The sequence below is a fragment of the Mastacembelus armatus genome, chromosome 6 (genome assembly GCF_900324485.2).
Source record: "Mastacembelus armatus chromosome 6, fMasArm1.2, whole genome shotgun sequence".
NCBI classification, from domain to species: Eukaryota; Metazoa; Chordata; class Actinopteri; order Synbranchiformes; family Mastacembelidae; genus Mastacembelus; species Mastacembelus armatus.
Window position 1 is genome coordinate 12,749,641 of NC_046638.1, and position 21,279 is coordinate 12,770,919.

Consider the following 21,279-nt stretch of genomic DNA (forward strand, 5'->3'; position numbering starts at 1 on the left):
ATCACACAAATGTCAGAATAGCACATTATTGGCAAACGAATTGTTGAATTTTGCTGTTATTGTGTGAAAAGAGAGCAATGTAAACATAGGCCTTAGAGTACTACAGTCATATGATGTGTTATCATACCTTAGTCTGTGCATTCGTTATGTTTGTGATTTTATGCAGATCTGTTACTCTTTGCTCATTGTATTCTATAATTCCCCTGTTTTACAGAAAACCACTTATATCACATTTCCTCTTCAAATGTTATTGGCCAGTGTGTGGAATAAACTACCTTAAATCTATCTCTTTCGTCCTTATTTCCAAACGTGGTAAAGATGCTCTGTGTGTTGTGTGCTTGGAGAAAAAACGAAACGGAGACACCTAAAGATAGCACTTGGCTTGTTTAAAATCTTATTTATCGCTTCTCGGCGGCTTGTGACATCAGTGAACTGTGGGTGGTGACAAACCAGACAAACCATAGCGATTAGCTTGTACAGTCCTGAGTGTCACACTCACACAGTCCTGCTTTGACGTGATTTCAGGAGGAAGCTGCAGCTAGATCACTGACAGTGAACATGGATTTAAATACCATAATAGAGCAAATGAAGACGGGAGAGCAAGACACTGCTTTGACGGCTCTACAGGGCTACAACAAGGAGGTAAACATCAGCGCAAGGGTACCCTCGGTTTATCACATAGTCTCTGTTCTGACAATGAAAATGTTTTTTTTTTTATTACCTTAAAAATAAACGACCTTCTGTTCAGTGTTTAGGTAAGCTACAAAGATCTCAATTGTGCTGGTCTAGCTATTGTTAATGTTGCAAATCACGAAATTATTATTGGCCTAGCTATTTTATATATATACCAAATATAAAACACTCATATGTGACGCAGTTTCCCTTTTGATTTACAAAATAATATTGAAGATAAAATAAAGCTTTCCATTTTAGAGACACTATGTGGGTTTAAAACTGCATCACTTGATGTTTTTCTCTATTTGGTCATAGCCAAAAGCAAAACATTGACACTATTACTTTATAGTGTTATTATAGCAAATAGCTGCCTTTTTGCACATCCAGCAGACAGAGAGCAATATCTTTTGGAGGAGTGTTTTGTTCACCTAATGACTGCAAATCAAAGATTCACACTCTTAGTTATGGATTTGTTTACACCCACTCCTCTATGCAGTGCTGTTAAATGACGCACTGTATTCACCATCTAGTCCCAGTGTGCTATTTGATGATGAGCTGGTAGTGTATGCTTGGGTTTGTAGAGCTTTGTCACCACAGCTGCTTGTTGCTGCTGAAAATAATATTGATGTGTGTACAGGGACTAGTACTTATTCTGTGCAAAAAGCAGACTCGGGCTTTACAATTTGCTATCAGCCAACCCTAAGTTAGCAGTGCTGCATGTTATCTCAGCAATAAAGACATTGACTGTGTGGGAGTTGATCTTGAAGGCAATAGGATTAAATTCTCTGATACACAAATAGAGTTTGCTACTGCTCAGTCAAATCCTACTAATCACTAATCCTTCCAATCACTCTCAGAGATGAGCAGCTTAGTATTGCAGGAGACTCAAATAAGCTGCACAGTCTCTAGTCTATACCTTTATGCAAGTCCTTACATAAAGCTATATCCATTCATTATCTATATGCACTTATGCCTATTTAGGGTCACATGGAGCTGTTGGAGCCTATCCCAGCTCTCTTCAGGTGAAAGGCAGAGGTACACCCTGGATAGGTTGCCAGTCCATCTCGAGAACACATATAGACGAACAACCACATACACTCACACTCACTCCTATGGACAATTTAGCATCACTAATCAACCTGACATGTTCTTGGACTTTTGGGAGGAAACCAGAGTACCCAGACAAAATCCATGTAAGCACGGGAAGAACATGCAAAATTCACACAGAAGTTGCCGAAGTTGCTTTTAGCAAAAAAAACTGTGTTGAAGAGAAAAAAACATATATACCTTGCTTTGGTGTATAGGTCACATTTGTAATTATACTAATCATAGTATAAATTAGTCTATGAAGAATGTAGGCTAGACATAACAACAAGCAGAAATGCATTATAAAAGTCATTCATTAGTGAAGTGGTGTGTCTTCCTCCTCGTTCAGGTTGTCTAAATGTCAACACTATGTATGTAATTTGAAGCCAAATCTTATGAGAGAACACAAACACAAGTTTGACAGCTATTCAGTTTGCAGTTTCAGCATTTGAGAGCAAGCAGGCACAGATTTGAGTGCAAGGAAGAACATAATCGTGAGCGTAACAGATGATCTGAGCAAACACCTCACAAAATTCAAAGCTTATGGTCACTACTTCAGACATCTAATGAGCTGATATGGCTGGTTGGATTTACTACGATTTGATCATACTCCATGTAGATACAAATGATAATTAAATTCATATTAGGTGATGACTTGTTATAAAATGATTCAGTGACACAGATACACTATAACATAACTGAATAACCATTTCCTATACTTTTTCCACCATTTTCAGAATGTTTCTCTAGAGTCATTTCTTTCCCTCTGCAGACTTTGAAAATAAAACGAACGTGACATCCAGAAATGGGTGTGTCCTGTTGCTGTTTTTTGGGTCAACGATATGTGTTTCTGAGGTGTTGTGGTCTTTGGTGTTCAGAAGCTGCCAAAACACATAGAGAAACTGGGAGAGAGCAGACACAGAAATAAGAACTCACTGTCAAATGCTGAGTAGCTCTTGAAATTGGCTTTGTGCTTTCTCAAAAGATTTGGCTTTGAATTACTTCCATACGACACTCACTCCAAACTTTGTTTCGGCTATATATTTTATTACATGTAGTAAAATCTGCACTTTCTTGTATTATATGCAATTACATGTAAATTGGTTTAATGCTTCAGATTGAAGACACACCCCATAAAATCTGTTATTAGCTCAGCCACAAGAGCTTGTAATGATAGATTACATAGAAAGGATGCTTTTCTGATTGTAACTTGACTTATTTGATCACTTTTTCTCTGTCACACTTTCAGGATTTTAATATTTAATGTTTTTTTCTTTTCCTTACCATCTTCTTCCTCTCATCTCTTCTGATGTTTTGCCTATTCTGCTTTACTTCACATCAATCTTTGTGCTTTCTGCTTTGTATTTTTCAGATGAACCAGTGCTTCACATTCAACAGGGAAGAAAAGCAGGACAGAGAGGTATTGTATTCCTCACATATCCTTCTAAATGTAAATGTAAATGACTCCCTTATATCTTGTGTTTGTCTCTTTAGGTGAAATAAGTTTCTCTTGAGGGTTACTTGAGTATTGTTCAGGACTTTTTGTAACAAAAAAACTAAAACCACTCGAGATTTAAATGCTGTTTTCTACAAGAATATTTTACAGAAATGATAAATTTTCCTCTGTTCATGCTCAAAACTTTGTGCTCACACATGAATCTTTTTGCTCTCGTGGATTTCCTCTGCTTGTTTAAAGTTCCAAAGGGCTGTGATGTCATGCCAGCCTCATCCATATCTGAATTTGTATTATATCAGAATGTGCTATATAGTATATATACAACTGCAACTCTTATTTGTTTAGCACTTTTAAAAACAATAGTATATATGGAGTTGGAAGTAAGTGGTGGGTTCAGGGGGGCGCAGGACAGCTCACATTAGACAGGTAGCTGGCAGGGGGAGGGCGTGCTATAAAAATTCTCTGAACAAGCGTTAGTATAAGCACTATGACACAAACAATGAATCTGTTTTTCAAGTTATTTTGGCCTGCATTCTTATTGCATGCACTTTTTTGCCCGAACTCTCTCAGCCTGTCGGCGCAACAAGTCGTATGTGGTATCTGGTGGCATTTAAAAATCAGGATGAGTGAAGATGGTGGAAAGAGCAGCCACAGAAATCTTTGGTCAACAAAAGAGGTAGAAGCAATTCTGTTGTTTGGAAACAGTTTGGATTCGAAGAAGAGGACGTGGATCAAAAACATATTATGTGGAAGATTTGCTACGTGGTGATGGCAAAACTGCTATTTATACATTTGAATATATTTTGTATTATTTTTTTAAGGAGAATTCACTGTTTTGTTCAATAAATGTAACACTTTTCCAAAGGCAACGAGTAATCATGTAAAATAATGACCAAAATAATTGTGATTTTTTTCCATAATTGAGCAGCCCTAATTAGAAGTAGGTCAAGTCCTGAGAGAAGAAGTGCTTCTGAGTGATTTTTGTATATTTACAATATATACAGTTGTTTTAGATAGTATTTACCGTTGTTATTCACAGTTATTGCACTTGGACAGATATTGCACTGTGGGTTGTTCACAGTGTTGTGTTATCAGACAATATGGATTAGTGTTAAGTGTTCATCGGTGTGATGGCACAGGGAAAGAAACTGTCTTTGTTCCTGATTGTTTTGGCATACAGTGTTCTCCCCAGAGGGGGAGGACTTCAAACACTTTGTGACCTACATGTGAGGGGTCTGCAGAAATCTGCTCTATCCTCTTTCTGATCTGTGATTTGTACAGGTCCTTGATGGAAGGTAGATCGGCACCAGTGATTCTTTCTGCAGTCCGACTTGTCTGTTGAAGTCTGTTTTACTGATACTCTGTCTCTGACACTTCAGAGAACGTCACTTCACAGATCGTCAGGGATGGAATGCCAGATGTAGTGGGGAGGGTGAGCAGCTGCTTGTGGTGTGAGGGGTGAGAGATGTTGCTTCTCAGTTTGTCTGCCAGTCTTTTGTTCTACACAGTATGGAGAGTCTTGTCCCCCCTCTTGTAGGCCTCCTCCTTAGCATGACAAAGCTGCCTTAGTTTTACTTTGAGCCAGGGTTTGTTGTTGTAAGTGTAGAAGGTCTGCGGGTACACACGTCTTCACAGAGGTTGTATGATGTCACAGTGTCAGTGAGTTCATTCAGGTCTCTGCATGTATCCTGCTGCCCTGCAGCTGTGCAACTTTGCCTCCTCAGTCCATTTCTCCAATGTCTTCACCACAGGCTTTGCAGCTTTAAGTTTCTGCCGGTAGGTTGGGTGAGGTGAATCAAACAGTGATCAGATAGACCCAGCGCTGTGGGACAAGGCATGTGCTGTCTGTATTTGGGCAGTTCATGGGTGAGGTTCACTCTGTTAAAATCTCCTAAAAAATGAGCAGGGAGTCCTGGTGTTTTTGTTTCATCCATGTGATCTAGTCAGCTGGGTAATACCACGCTAACATAGGCATGAGGCTGGATGTAAACACCGACCAGAGCTCTTCTCTGGTTGCAGAAAGCCGGAAAAACAGAAAAAAATAAAGCACAAGAGAGTACATCTTTACCGGTGCCATTTTTTATAAACTGCACTAAACTAATCTAAACTAAAGCCCTGAGCACTGAAGCGTAGAACGTGGACTGAGATCTGCATGATGCTTAAGTAGGGAGTGACGCAGCGAAGGGTCGACTCGAGGTCCTGGTTGGCTCTCTCAGTCTGACCAATGGACTGAGGGTGGTGTCCTGAAGACAAACTCATAGAGGCCACATACCACTCAGCAGAATGCTTTCTTTATATTTTTTTATTTTGATTATTTTCTCTCCTATATTTAAAATAAAGTAGTTTAATGAAGTGCTCATTAGTGGGAGTTTACATTTGATCACTGAAACATTTGGTAATTTAATGTATTAAGCTTAGTTGAATATTGTATATAATAAGCCCTGTGTTTCTACTAGTAAATTAACCTAAGTGAGTAAAAATTGTATACAAATTGATACAGATAAGAATCTTATAAGCCAGTGAAAACCTAATTGTAAATATGAATTCCTACATATTACTTTTATTTATAATTTTAACATATTTTTCTTTCGGACCACATAAGTTGCGATAGATGATTTTTCAAGGTTGAATATTTCAAAATTATACATTTAATGGTATTTTAATTAAAACATTATTCAAAACAATATTAAATACCCAATTTTGTATTGAGCTACTTATGAGATTCAGATTTTTATGGCAATTTTTGCATCCTAAAATATAGGTCTAAATTCATATGTTTGTTATGCGATGCAGTGTCTTGGGGAGTTGGTGCTTGGCTTCCTGAAGAGGAAGTTGCAGCCTTCCTGCCAGCTGGCTTGTCTAGAAACAGTTCGAATCTTGTCCAGAGACAAAGACTGCCTTGACCCTTTCATCAGCCATTCTGCCATGTCCACCCTTGCACGCTATGCCTGCATCGCCGTGGCCAGTACTGCCACACCTGCCAACAGCCACCTGGTGGAAAGCCAAGGTAATTTGTTTCAGCATATTTGTACATTAATATCCTGGTACTTCTGTTTTATTTTTTGCATTGCATTGCTTGTCTGGTATAAACTGGAAACTCTAAATTTAGACATTCTATAGATTATTTGGATTCCATAACAGTAGTTCTAATTCAACTGTAAAATATACAACAAATAAATAACTGTAAACTTTGTTATACATTTCAGTTTCAACATTTAAATGTGCACCTACCTACATGGTTGTGCCATCATTTCTCTTTTTAGTAGAGGGTGAAGCAGAAGAAGGGAATGAAGCAGAAGTGTGCAGTGAGGTGATGAAGGAAGCTTTCTCTCCTTCAGATAACCCTGACCAGGAAGTGATTGTTGAGGCTCTTAAGTCTATTTGCAACATTTTGCTACACAGTGAAAGAGGACAGGTGAGTCTGCTGTCTGCCTCTTTTTACCTGAATTATCATGAAATCCTCAGATTACAACATTTCATTAGGTTGGAACAAGTTTATAACATTTATCTCCATGGGTGTATGGATGGATCAAAGGTGGTAGCAGCAGATCTACAGCTGATAAAGGGTGTGGCAGAGAGGCTGAAACAGTGTCATCATTCTACATGTAACCATGAGGTATGTTTATCAACTAGGTACGGTACATGTTTTAAACTGCTCGCTGTAGCCCCAAAGCAGGAAGAATACTAAATGATGGTGTTTTGAGTCAATGTGTTTTGTGAGTTTTCATGTTTTCACACACTGTCAGGTCTGTGCTCATCATGTCATATATTTAATTTTGTTTAGTGGTTTGGTTTTATATTACATGCTATATTTATTACTATGATATGTATTCATTAGTATTAAATGTATTCATTTAATACTCTGTGCAACACGTACAGTCAAGTTGGAATCAAACATTTTAATAAGTTTTGATATCCAAACCTACTGTGACGATAGAGAATGACTCGTGTCTACGCTCTCTCTGTTCAGGTACATTTCTTTGACTTGCGCCTCACCTTCCTGCTCACTGCCCTGAGAATTGATATCAGAGCACAGCTGGCTCAGGCACTTCATGGCATCAGTCTGTTAGGTAACCGATTTCCTGTAATCAGTGTAACCCAGGCAACTGCTGTCGCTGTAACTACTGCCCTGCGAAACCAACAATATTTCTTTAGGTTATTAGTCATCAAAGTAACAAAAACTAAGAGGCAACTCACCTTCCAGGTCATCAATGTGTCTAGCACCAGTTCTGAAGACCTATATTTGAAGATAAAACTATAACAGGACATATAATAGATTAGTCATAATTTGATAGATATATATTCTGTAAACAGCAGGTAAAAGAGCATGAGTTGATAACTGTCCTGTGTGTGTTTCAGGTAACCAGTTGGAGGCCATACTGGGTCTGTGTTGGCCAGACACTTTGGAGACAGCCAGGGCAGGGTTGGACGATGTCCCACCGGAAAAACTACCCCCATTGAGCCGGCAGCAAACAGAACTAGCCGTGGAAATATTGAAAATACTGTTCAATATTACTTTTGACACAAATAGGCACAATGTTGATGAGGTACTAAGAAAATGACATTAGGGCAGTTTTCACTTTATTTTTATATTTTTATTTTATTTTTTATTTATTTTTCATTTATTTTAGTTGTGTTGTTTCTTTATATATATGTATATACATACATATATATATATATATATATATATGTATATACATATAGCAACATCAGAAAGAAGGAACATGAGAAGCTTGAGAAATACCAAGGGCTGAAAGAAGAACTAGAAAAGATGTGGAAGGTAAAAGCAACAGTGGTCCCTGTGGTAATCGGCACCCTCGGGGCTGTGACCCCGAAACTGGGAGAGTGGCTCCAACAGATCCCAGGAACAACATCAGAGCTCTCAGTCCAGAAGAGTGCAGTGCTTGGAACAGCTAAGATACTGTGATGAACCCTCAAACTCCAAGGCCTCTGGTAGAGGACCCGAGATTGAGGAAGACACACACACCACCCATAAGGGTGAGAAGGGAAGTTTTTTTGAAATATATATATTATAGATGAATGAATGCAGCATCATGAACAATCACTACACCACAGCAACAGTGATCCTTGAGATGTTTGGTCACAAGATAAACATCACCACTACCACTGCACCACATGCAGGATACTGCATGGAGAAGGAGGTTGGAGACAAAAATAAGGGCAACATGGAGAGAAGTTAGCCAACTATCAGAACTGAAGAAAGAGTTGAGTAAGAAGTACAAGCTGTCCATATCAGAGGCCCTGGAGACTACCAAGCTACACGCCTGAAGAGTTCTCAGCTGAACCATTCAAAGTGTAGGGTAGTAACAGAGCAGACCCACCAACCCAGTGGTTCCTTCCAAGGCTGGAGACTGAACAATACTGGAAAAACATATGGGAGAAGGAGGCATCATATAACACTAATGCCCAGTGGCTGGTGGACCTGAGAGCAGACCACAGCAACCTCCCTGAACAGGACCCAGTAACCATCACAATGGCAGATATCCAAGAAAGGGTCTCAAGCATGAAGACCTGACATGATCCATACCTACTGGCTAAAGAAGCTAACTGCACTCCATGAGCACCTGGCAGCTCAAATGAACCAGCTGATAATGGATGTAACTCACCCTGAATGGCTGACTGAAGGCAGGACAGTCCTGATCCTGAAGGACCCCCAAAAGGGAGCAGTCCCATCCAACTATCGCCCGATAACCTGCCTCTGCACAACATGGATGCTCCTGTCAGTCATCATAGCGGCTAAGATGAGTAAGCACATGGCTCAATACATGAGCGGGGCCCAGAAAGGAATGGGCAAGAACACCAGGGGAGCAAAACATCAACTATTGGTAGATAAAGCAGTCACTTAATACTGTGAGACCAGACAGACCAACCTGCCTGGATTGACTACAAGAAAGCCTCACACATAGCGTCACACATAGTGCTTCACACATAGATCCTGGAATGCTTGGAGCTTCACAACATCAATAGGACTCTAAGAATCTTCATAGCGAACTCAATGGGACTTTGGAAAACAACCCTACTGGCCAACCTCAAGCCGACTGCACAAGTCTCCATCAAGTGCAGCATCTACCAAGGAGATGCTCTGTCCCCACTGATGTTCTGCATAGGCCTGAACCCCCTCAGCCAGATCATCACTAAGACTGGCTTTGGATACTGACTACGAAATGGACGATGAAACCTCCTGTACATGGATGACATCAAGCTGTATGCAGGAGTGAGCAGGACATCGACTCACTGATCCACACCACCAGGATATACAGCAATGACATTGGAAAGTCATTCGGACTGGATAAGTATGGTTGGATGATAATAAAAAGAGGGAAGGTTGACAGGACTGAAGGAATTTAACTGCCAGAAGGCAGCATAGTGGATGTTGAGGAAAGCTACAAGTACTTTGGAATGCCACAGGCAAATGGGAACCAAGAAGAAGCCGCAAGGAAAGCAGCAATAGCCAAATACCTACAGAGAGTAAGGCAAGTCCTAAGAAGTCAGCTAAATGGGAAGAACAAGCCATCAACACCTACATCCTGCCGGTAATCACATACCCCGCTGGCATAATAAACTGGCCAAAAGAGGAGATAGAGGCCACCAATGTCAAGACAAGTAAGCTCCTCACAATACATGGAGAGTTTCACCCCAAATCCAGTACCCTGAGACTATACACTAAGAGGAAGGAGGCCGAGGACTGGTGAGTGTCAGAGCCACCATCTGAGATGAAACAGCAAAGATCAGGAAGATGGCCCAGAGCAATGGAATACTTAGTGAATATCTCAGGCCAAAGCTGAAAAGGCTGGACTGAAAGACAGCACAGAGGCACTAATCATAGCAGCACAAGAACAGGTCCAGAGCACAAGATCAGTAGAGGCTGGGCTCTACCACACCAGGCAGGACCTCAGGTGCAGGCTATGCAAAGATGCCCCTGAGACAATCCAGCACATAACAGCAGGTTGTACGATGTTAGCAGGCAGGGCATACATGGAATGCCATAACCAAGTGGCTGGCACAGTGTACAGGAACATCTGTGCCAAGTATGGGCTGGAGTTCCCAAGGTCAAAATGGGAAACACCTCCAAAGGTGGTGGAGAATGACCAAGCAAACAGGATCCTCGTGTATGTCCCTGGGGAGTCGAGGTGATGGTCAACACCAATCTAATGATGAAGAAAACCTTTATTTTAAATGACTTCTTTTACTCCTGTGAGCTGGATTTTCTTTTAGTGACTGAGACCTGGCTGAAATGAGGTGAAAACAGTGTCTTCTCTGAACTTCTCCCTCCCAGCGGTTCCTTCTTTAGCTCTCTGCAAACCTTTGGCTGAGGTTGAGGCTTGGCTTCTATTTTTCAAGACAATTTTAGCTGCCATTTAATTCCTACTGAGAACTTCTCCAGCTTCGAGCTGCAATTATATACGGTTGATTTTTATTCTTCTGTGCTTTTTGCAGTGGTTTATTGTTCACCTAGAATGTATAAAACATTTACTCATGTTTCTTCAAGTATTGTGCCAAAATATAAGATTTTAATTTGTGGGGATTTTAACATCCATGTCTGCTGCCCCAACAACCAATTAGCAAATGATTTGATTTTATATCCTTGCAGGATTCTTTTGACCTTAAGCAAATGGTGCAGGATCCAACATATTAACAAGGACATGCTCTGGACCTTGTTATGTCCCATGGACCTACTGTTGAACTCAAAGAGACTGTTGACATTAGAATTTTGGATCACTTCCTTATAATTTTTAAAGTTGCAACCCCTCCTAGGTCCAAACCGTAGGTTCCAGCTGATTGCTACTTCAGTGGCTGAAGAATTTGCTGCAGCCTTTGTTAATTCTCTAGTTTAATAACCTTGAGTCCTCTCTCTGCCCTGAGGACTTCATTTCATTCCTGGACTCCACTTGCTCTACTATCTTGGGCTCGATTGCCCTTTTGTCTTCAATCATGCTGTGGTCACCTTACCTTGACTCCTCTATCTTCTCCAACCTATATCTCATCTGCTATTTGTCAGGTATCTACCCAGGCTATTCCCCTCCCATTTTCTCTCTCTCTCCCTCTCTGTGTGTTTGTGGTGTATGTGTATCTCTCCCCCTGCTGAGGCTACGAGGGAATTATCTAACGAGAAACACCTGACACTCATGGATATTCCTTTGCCTGGCAACTCACCTTGGTCTCAGCAGTGATTTTCTCCTGGTTCCTGTTCCTGTGTTGACCTAAACAGATGGTTCTCTGTGTTTCCTGGACTCCTGTTTTCCCTGGCATTGGTACTCACCTGCTCCTCGTGTGTCTTCCGGATCACTGATTCTGTTGCTCCCTATGGGTCTTTCACGATAACCACGTCTTCTTAATAACACACTGATACTCCTGGCCCCTGGAGTCCTGCTTCCCATTGTCAGCATTTCTGGATCATTGTGTCTGAAGGATGAGAATCTCCCAGTTCACTCCTGTGCCAAAAACACTGTCTGCCAAATGGCTTTCTGTTAATCCATGTTTAGTTACCAAGTTACTCTGTAGCTCCAACTTGACTGTATTGTATTTAATAAAAAACTTTTGTCTGCAAACTTGGGTCCAAAACAATACTTTGCTGAATCTTAGCACCACTCCTCTCTAAAGTTCTAGAAGTATTCCTACAAATACAGTCCTTTATCAAAGGAGTCTGCATTAAGAGTTCACAATGATATACTCTTATCCGTTGATGCTCACACTCCCATGTTATTGGTATTGTTGGTCCTCACAGCATCTTTAGATACTGTGGCTCATACAGGTCTTATATCACATTTGGCACAGAGGAATTAGATGAAAGGTCACAGGATTAGATATTCCATCAGTCTGCTCCAAAGCAGTTGACTGTCTCAATGAAGGAAGGAAATAAAATGGTCCTTATGTTACAATAACAAGAGTACTTGTAATCGATTATTATGCATAGATGTTTTAAAATGAATTTAATGAGCATGTTGTGTCACAAAAATGTCTATGCAGGTTTAATGCTTAATGTTTACTGTCAGAACATTAGTCAGCCAAGCGAATGGAAACTCTACTGGAAAGACACATTTACAGTGATGAGGGTTCTGTTTGAAGCATGTTAACATTATGTGCATATTTTTTGTGTATGAAGGAGGAGGCAGCAGGGTACAGACATTTGGCAGCCATTCTGAGACACTGCCTAATAAGCCATACAGACAGTGAGGAGCGGACAGAGGAGTTCCACTGGTAGGACAACAAATGTTCCCTGTTTTTTCTTAATTATTTATTTGATTTTCACAGTTATTGTTTTCTGTGATGTACTAACTCCCTCCTCTTGGTTTTCTCAGCCATACGGTTAACTTGCTGGGTAACCTCCCTCTGCCCTGTTTGGATGTACTACTGATGCCCAAAGTGCAACAAGCCTCCATTGAGTACATGGGGCTCAACATGGATGCTGTCAACAAGCTACTGGAATTCATGGAGAAAAGGCTTGATCGGGTTAGACAAGATTCATTACTTCAATTTCTACAATAAAAAATGAATTGATGAATTATAATCCAAATGACATGATTTAAAATTTGCAACTGTAATATTGATGTGGTACTTGTTTTGTTAATATTACATATTTTTGTAGGTAAAAGCAAACAATTGAACACAGCTATGAAACCAGCTGGAGGTTGCAGTTAAAAAACGTACAGTGCCATGTTTCTGTAGCAGATTTACTTTGATGTTTAGGATTATTTTCCTTCTGGCCTCAGCTTTCAGACAGCCACCCTGGCATTATCCTATAGGATACCTTGGTAAACCTGGGAATTCAGTGCCCCCTCAACAATGGCAAGTAGTCCAGGTCCAGAAGCAGCACAGCAGTCCCATATATCATGATGCTTCCTCCACTATTTGGATTATGTTTTTATGTTGGTGTGTGGTTCTCTTTTTATGCCATATCTAGTGCTGTGTGATCGATACAAACAATTCTACCTCCATATCATCTGTCCCCAAGACATTTTCCCAGTAGTTTTGTAGAGTGTCAGGGTGGTCTTTTACAAACTTCAAATTGCTGCAGCAGTTTTTTTGGAGAGCAATGGCTTCTTCTGTCATGTCCTGCCATGGATACCATGCCTGGTCAATGTCATATGTATTGATGACTTATGAACAGAGATGTTCATCAGCTCAGAAGGGTTCTTTTTTATCTCACTGAGAATTCTGCCTTCTGAATTGTGCCTTGATGGATGTTGGCTGGGCCCTCATTTTTTTGGAGGGTAGCCACAGTACCAAATTATCTCCATTTACAGACAGTATGTCTGACTATGATCTGATGAATATTGGTAGTCTCTGAGATTACTCTGTAACCCTTTCCAGCTACATATAATTCAACAACTCTTCTGAGAACTATTTTTTGTGAGCCAGGGCTCACATCAGCTAATGCTGCTTGTGAATACCACATTGACACTGTTTGAGTGTTTTTATATATATAGGTAGATCTAAACCACAACTCCATTCTTATTTCATTGGTTGGACTCCAAAGTTTTAAAAACCTGACTCCAGATGATCTTTAGTGCCTAATGTTACCATTACGTTTTCCACCATCAGTTTGTATAATTGGTGTGTTGAACAAAGACATGGAAGATGGTGTTTGTGGTTTTTCAGCTTAGAAATATTGTGTTTGTTGATATTTGTTATATTTCATGACCAATTAATTCAGAAAACCAGGAAATTGTACATCATGCCATTACTTTTTTTGCAACTGCATTTTTTTTTGCCTTCAACAGTATATCATAGAGGGGTGGTTAGGAAACATGGGGAGACACAGGTTGGCAGCCAGACCTGAGCGATTGTCACAAATTGTGTAACCACTCCCCTATCAAGGCTAGGTGAAACTTTCTGTAAAATGATGAATAAATACTATCCATGTGAATCTCAATGTAGCAAAGTAATAGGATGGCATCTAAATTCCTGCAAGTTGCTAATTACAACTGTGTGAAATAGCCACATGTGAAAGTTAGGAGGCTAAGTACAGATTTAGTAGGGGGGTGAGAAGAGCTAAATCAGTGTATGGTGAGAGAATGGGACAGCAATTCTCAGCGAACAACTCTGCCTCTGTCTAGAAAGGGCTTAAGGCGATCGCCAACTACAATCTGAGAGCCCCCCACTCAGTGAATGACCTTAGCCTGGCCAACAACCTGAACGAGTTCTTCTGCTGCTTTGAAAGACATTGGGACAAACCTGATTTCCCCCACTCCTTCCTGCACCAGCCATTGACCAGCAGCAGCCCCATGTCCATTTTCATACCTCAATCACCTACTACACAGCCCCCACCGCTCACACCTCTCTCTATCAAAGAGGGAGATGTGAATAGACTGTTCAAACGACTGAACCCCCGCAAGGGTACAGGCCCAGACTCTGTCTCCCCCTCCACTGTGCAGGCCCAGACTCTGTCTCCCCCTCCAAGCACTGTGCCGATCAGCTGTCCCCAGTGTTCACAGACATTTTTAACACCTCACTGGAGACCTTCCATGTGCCAGCCTGCTTCAAGACCTCAGCCATCATCCCAGTCCCCCAAAAAGACAAGAATCACAGGACTTAGTATTACAGACCCATCGCCCTGACTTCCGTGGTCATGAAGTCTTTTGAGCGCCTTGTCCTGTCCTATCTCAAGGACATTACAGACCCTCTCCTGGATCCCCTACAGTTCGCCTACAGAGCCAACAGATCTGTGGACGATGTTGTGAATATGGCCCTTCACTTCATCCTCCAGCATCTGGACTCCCCCGGATCCTATGCCAGGATACTGATTGTGGACTTCAGCTCTGCCGTCAACACGATCATTCCAGCTCTGCTCAGAGACAAGCTCTCCCAGCTGAATGTGCCTGACTCCATGTGCAGCTGGATCACGGACTCCCTGACAGACAGACGGCAGTTCGTGAGGCTGGGAAAACATGTCTCTGACTCCCAGACCATCAACACTGGATCCCCCCAAGGCTGTGTCCTCTCGCCTCTGCTATTCTCCCTATACACCAACGGCTGCCCATCTGCTCACCAGTCTGTCAAACTCCTGAAGTTTGCAGACGAGACCATCCTCATTGGCCTCATCTCTGATGGGGATGAGTCGACCTACAGGAGTGAGATGGACTGTCTGGTGTCATAGTGCAGCACCAACAACCTGGAGCTCAACTCCCTCAACACAGTGGAGATGATTGTGGATTTCAGGAAGGACCCAGCCCCCCTCCACCTCCTCATCCTCTGTGATACTCCGGTGACCTCTGTCTAGTCCTTCTGCTTCCTGGGCACCACCATCACCCAGGAGCTCAAGTGGGAGCAGAACATCAGCTCCCTCACCAAGAAGGCTCAGCAGAGGATCTACTTCTTGCAGCAGCTGAAGAAATTTCACCTCCCTTCAAAGATGCTGGTGAACTTCTACACTGCTATCGTCGAATCCATCCTGACAGCCTCCATCACGGTCTGGTTTGCTGCAGCCACAGCCAAAGACAAGGTCAAGCTGCAGTGTGTCATCCATATTGCAGAGAAGGAGATCGGCCGCAGCCTCCCATCTCTCCAGGAGCTGTACATCTCCAGGACCCGGAGACGCACAGCCAAGATTGCAGCTGACCCTTCTCATCCTGGACAAGAACTCTTCCAGTCCCTCACCTCTGGCAAAAGACTCCAGTCCATCAGGACCAGGACCCCATGCCGCAAGAACAGTTTCTTCCCCAATGCAGTCAGCCTGCTGAACAGTACCCCAGTTACTCCTACGTTTATTCTAGTTTATTTTAAAACTGTGTACATACTCCATACCTGTATATATGCCGGCACAAGACACCAGGACAAATTCCTATTACTGTAAAGTGTTCTTTGCTATACCTTGCAGTAAAACCGATTCTGATTTAGATTCTGATTATACTTCAAATGAACTTTTACAGCTGGAGCTCTGTTCTTAATTATTAACTATTAACTAATCATTTTTAACTAATAATCAGCGCAGTCCAGTGGACTATTTTTCTGACAGCCAGTGGTGGAAAGTAACTTATTGCACTTTGGTCTTATTTAGTTTTTTATGTGTATTTTTTCAGGCATTCTGCCTTAATTTGACAGAGAGGTGGACAGGGAGTCAGATGGGGAGATATGCGACACATCCACACCTCCTTTTCAAGCCACCAATGTCACACTCTATGGCCTATGTGGAGAGTCCATCAGCTGGGGGACTTTTTTCTGGCCTTTGTGGTTTTGGTGTAGTTATTTAGCTAACTGCTATGATCTGGGAACACATAGTGAAATCTGGCCAAACAAGAAACATCATATTGATGTGTTTGACAAAACAAACTTTCTTGCTATTGCACTCCAGCTGATTGGATGGATTTCTTATGAAATTATAAATGATGTTGTTTTTGTGTATCTTCCAGGGACATAAGTTGAAGGACACCCTTCTCCCATCACTGAACTTGTTAACTGAGAGTGCCCGCATCCACAGAGAGACCAGGAAGTTCCTCAGGTCAAAGGTATATACTGTGCTGAGGAAAATAAATTCTATGAATATATGAATTATTAGCATTTGTGGTTGCGTTAAAATGGCCTGAATGTAAATGTATTACTCTGTGTGAATGTGTGTGTGTTTAGGTGCTTCCCCCTCTGCGTGATGTGAAAATCAGGCCAGAGGTAGGAAGTACCCTGAGAAACAAACTCGTCCGTCTTATGACACACATTGATACTGACGTCAAGGACTGTGCAGCAGAATTCCTCTATGTTCTCTGCAAAGAGAGTGGTGAGGGAAATTTTTGTTTGTTCATACAGATTTTTCTTTTTTTAATGAGTTGTTGTGACTGGCAGCCATACCATCCTTTGAGTACATGATCCCATCAGTTCTTGGAAGCTAAGCAGGGCTGGCCCTGGTTAATACTTGGATGGGAGACTGCCTTGGAAGACCAAGTACGGCTAGACTCAGCCACTGAGGTTGCACCAGCCAGTGCGATTTCAGTGTTGGTTCCAAGCCCAAGTAAATGAGAGGGTTGTGTCAGGAAAGGGTTCTGGCATAAAACCTGCGCAAAATCAATCATGCTGATCAATTTATCCGCTGTGGTGACCCCTAATGGGAACAGCTGAAAGACAAAAGAAAATTTAGGAAGCCTAACCCTCCCGTGAGTGCCTGACCCCATCAGATCTCTAAAGCTAAGCAGGGCTGGGCCTGGTTAGTACTTGGATAGGACACCGTCCATGGAGGGCCATTAGACTTAGCCGAGAATGCACAGATGAGCTGTGGGCTTCTGCTTAGCACTAGTCACCCAGGCTAATTCTCTCGGCTGCTTGAGACCGGCCTTCATACAGCTAAGAGGCCACATGCTCGGTTGCACGTCTGCCAATGGGCTTGGCTAACTGGCTTTTGTTCAAAAGTGGTGCCACAGAGCCACGCTTCCAATTCACTGATCTTCACCGCCAAAGCCCTTACACTTATTACAGGCATCAATATCAGTAAAGTAGGCAGAGGAATAACTAAACATGTGGCACACCAAGCAGGATAGAGAGGGAGAGAGAGAAGGAGAGGGAGAGGCCATGCTAGCAGAGCTAACTGGTAGGCTAGTGAATCAGAAGTAACATGTTGTAAATAGCAAGATGTACTGGTCAAAAAAATGGTACTTGACTAGTTCAGGAATATGTAACAATTTAGGAGTTGTACAGAGAATCTAGTTAGTTTCTAGGTGTGTTGTACTAGAGCTAGTTTATAAAAAAGGTGTATAGAAATGCACAGCACAACACGCTAACAACAGAAAGTGAATTTGCTTACCCAAGAAACAGGAAAGCACCATCTCAGGTTATACTTCCAACCAAAGGGTTGTTGGATTGGGTTTGTGGACAATGTATTAACGCACTAGTGTCTTGTAAGGTGTATAAATACCGCCATATTACAACTAATGTGTTTTCTGTCCAGTTTCAAGGTTCATTAAGTACACTGGATATGGTAATGCTGCAGGTCTGCTGGCTGCCAGAGGACTACTTAGGGGGGGCAGAGATTCTGGGATCTATTCTGAAGATGAAGACTCTGAGACAGAAGAATACAGAGAGGCCAAAGACCAGTTAGTACCACTTCAACACTGTCACCTTAACTCAGTGCCTGACATAGTGTGTTTTTCTTCAACCTTCCTGACCGCCAGGGGGCATTGCTGAAAGTACTGAATGTTCCCTTCGTTCGGGTAATTGTACCAAAAAAGTCACCTGTGACTGTGAGAGGTGATATATTCCGGTGTCATCCGAGGCTTTTTCCTCTTTTCTTCTTGAGTGCAGTTCGTACTATGTTTCACTTGCTTAAGCAAGCAAAGCACTAAGCTGCAGTCTCTGGGAAACCCTGTGACCCTGTCAGTCAGAGAAGTGGAGTTTCGCCCTCCAGGGGCTGCGACAGTGTGCATCTGAGAACCCACCTCAGGTGCATATATATTTTCTTTGTTTTCACTGCTGATGGTGGTATTGTGCTCCCTCTCCCAGCTCTCTCTGATAGGTGTAGGGTTATTTTGCTGCAGTTGAAATGCTGTGGTTGTTTTCTGTTTGTCAGTAAGCCTCTGCTGATGACTGCAGCATTCGTGCTCCTCGCTCCCAGCTTTCGACATTTGGATCTTTCATTACGGTGTCGTGTTGGAGCGACAGGGAAGTGCACGCCACATCAGCCCGTTGTTTTGGTGTAATAACCTTTGCTGGGTAGGTGGTGTATACGCCCCCTCCACCCAGCTTATGGTGCAGTGGTTTGTCTAGCAGGTTATTCCAACCTTTGCTGCTTGGTGCTGTGTTGGGCCATGCAACTGTGCAGTACAGACAGTGGAGCCTCTCATCATGGATGAGGTGTCACTGCTGTGTGACCTGTGGGGCTGCACTTGGGGCTGATGATGGCCACAACCTGATCCTGATTCCTGAGGGTTGGTGCTACTGTTGTCGGAAGTGAAGGTGACCTCCCCCCTTCAGGGCGAGAGACATTAGCCCCGCTTAGCTGATCAAAGCATATGGCTGAGCCCACGGTTGCAATGACTTCCCCTAGGAAGAGGGAAAGTCTAGCTGTCTAGCTCTGCTCAGAGCTCATTGAGTGAGGCAGGAGATAATTCCATGCAATACATCATTGCTGTGTAGCGCTTGCAAGAAGATGTTCTGCAGCAGGCTGAGTCAGCCCTGGAAAGTGCCTTCTTCAGGCGTGGGCGGGCCCCTACTGCCTTTGTTGTTCCCCTCAAAGAATATCTGAGGGAGTTACATGCCTGCTAGAGAGACCCCGGAGCCCTGTAACAGCTTTCAGCCGATGGTCGAGCACTGGCGGCCATGCACAATGTGGTGGAGGCTGGCTTGGCGCACATGCTTGTGGTCAAGCCAGCTATTGCATCCCTTATTGTGACACCTGAGGAGGCACTGCGCCCAGCTGTCAGGTGCCCGCGACCCCAATGTCGAGTTACAGATAACCTTCGTAAGACCCTCCGTAGTGTCCCTGTGGAACCAGGGGAACTGTTTGGTTCGGTTGCCCTGGGGACGCTGGAGTGAACTGTTCAAGCTCAGGAGACTAGGCAGCAGCTTTCAGGTCTCAGTACATGGGGGGGCACCAGGTCTGCATGGCTTCTGAAGGTGTCACTGGACCTTTCAGTATGGGCAGTCCCACGTCTGTCCAGTATGTGGGCAACATATCAATGAGGAGAGAGGAACCGGCTCGTGGACTCCCTCTCCCGTCAGCAACCACCACCAGGGGAGTGACGCCTCCACCCAGAGCAGGTACAGAAGACCTGTTTAGAGGTTGAGTCATGGCAACTGGACTTTCAGTTTTTAGGTCAAAACGCTTCGCCATCCAAGTGGCTTCATCAGTTGCAAGCTGGTATGGAACCTCCAATTTATCTTCCAGGTTGGTTTCACTCCACCCCTAGTCCCATAGGCTCCTTAGCTGAACTATGTAAATCAGGTGAGTCGTTAGACCCAGCTTCCTGAGTTGCTTTTGCTTCACACCTGGCCTGAATCTTAGGTGATCAAAAGAAGTGAGCTCAGGTGAGGGTCGTTAAGATCTAATGGTAGAACCTTGTGACCCCTCTGATTCACCAAGAATGTCTCCTCCCTGGCAGATATTTGATTTGTTCCTTTATTTGCTGGGAATAGATGAAAGGGCAGTCTGGTAGATCGAAGACAGGTTATGTCTGAGCCATCCACCCCTGTTAACGCTGTGGGCTCTAAGGGTGTTTTGAAGACCTGGACAAGTTTTGACATGCCATGACATTTGTGCTTTTTTCAGTTGCTTTTAAACATATTACTGGCTCAAGTCTGATAACACTGTAATCAGCACAAACTGGGCTACAATAATATGTGAGCAGCATGTTTATACATGATTGCAGTTTTGAGAAAACAGTGTTTATGCATGGTTAGTGGAAAACTAACATTTTTAAGTCACTCAAATAAGGCCATAAAACACGTACACAACATTGGTTCACAAGACTTTTGAGAACTGCATCTTGTAGCCTAGAGTTTTTGCTTCAAAATGATGTGAAAATCATCTTGTTCCCTCATTCACAGAAAAAATACACTGATTTAAATTTTCACTTTCTCTTGCCTTCTGTCCTCTACAGTATTAACCCAATAACTGGAGTTGTAGAAGAGGAGCAACCCAATCCCATGGAGGGAATGACAGAGGAACAGAAGGAATATGAAGCTATGAAGCTGGTCAACATGTTTGACAAACTTTCTAGGTCAGTAAAAGCAGAAAGCACACACACATGCAACACGTGAACTGGTTAGTTTGGACTGATCAGTTCAGTAACTAAAATTGTTGGTTACTGTAGTTTCATCATTACTGACATATGAACACATTAAACCATTTCTTGCCGCAGGACCAATGTGATACAGCCCATGCAGCTGACTATGGATGGGAAGATGAGAGAGATGTCTCCAAAGGATCTGCATAAAATGACCCACAATCCTTTGTTCCAGTCAGAAGACCCAGCTAACTCAGGCGGTGAAGATGAGGCTTAGTAACCACAGACACATAAGGGAAAAAATAACCCATGTGACAGTTGTTTATTTTAAATAGTCATATGCCGCCTTTTCTGGTTATTTATTCTAAAGGGTGTGAAGTATGGAAATTTGGGATTAGT

General features: G+C 42.6%; 1 protein-coding gene across 1 annotated transcript; it reads left to right on the plus strand.

Annotated features, from left to right (window-relative positions):
• Positions 1–558: 558 nt before the first annotated feature.
• ric8a (RIC8 guanine nucleotide exchange factor A) lies at positions 559–21,271 on the plus strand. The gene is made up of 14 exons (XM_026311740.1): positions 559–642; positions 3,134–3,181; positions 6,011–6,224; positions 6,481–6,632; positions 6,753–6,833; positions 7,188–7,287; positions 7,577–7,764; positions 12,342–12,436; positions 12,538–12,688; positions 16,588–16,683; positions 16,802–16,946; positions 18,108–18,252; positions 20,755–20,874; positions 21,016–21,271. Exons 1-14 carry the CDS (start codon positions 559–561, stop codon positions 21,155–21,157), a joined length of 1,761 nt encoding a protein of 586 aa, XP_026167525.1. The 3' UTR covers positions 21,158–21,271.
• Positions 21,272–21,279: the final 8 nt, after the last annotated feature.

What these genes read in the sequence shown, in the direction of transcription:
- ric8a (XM_026311740.1), top strand. Translation starts at nt 559, where the DNA reads ATGGATTTAAATACCATAATAGAGCAAATGAAGACGGGAGAGCAAGAC. An exon ending in CCACCTGGTGGAAAGCCAAG is followed by an intron (nt 6,225 to 6,480) that starts GTAATTTGTTTC and finishes TTCTCTTTTTAG; the next exon opens with TAGAGGGTGAAGCAGAAGAA. An exon ending in CGGACAGAGGAGTTCCACTG is followed by an intron (nt 12,437 to 12,537) that starts GTAGGACAACAA and finishes TGGTTTTCTCAG; the next exon opens with CCATACGGTTAACTTGCTGG.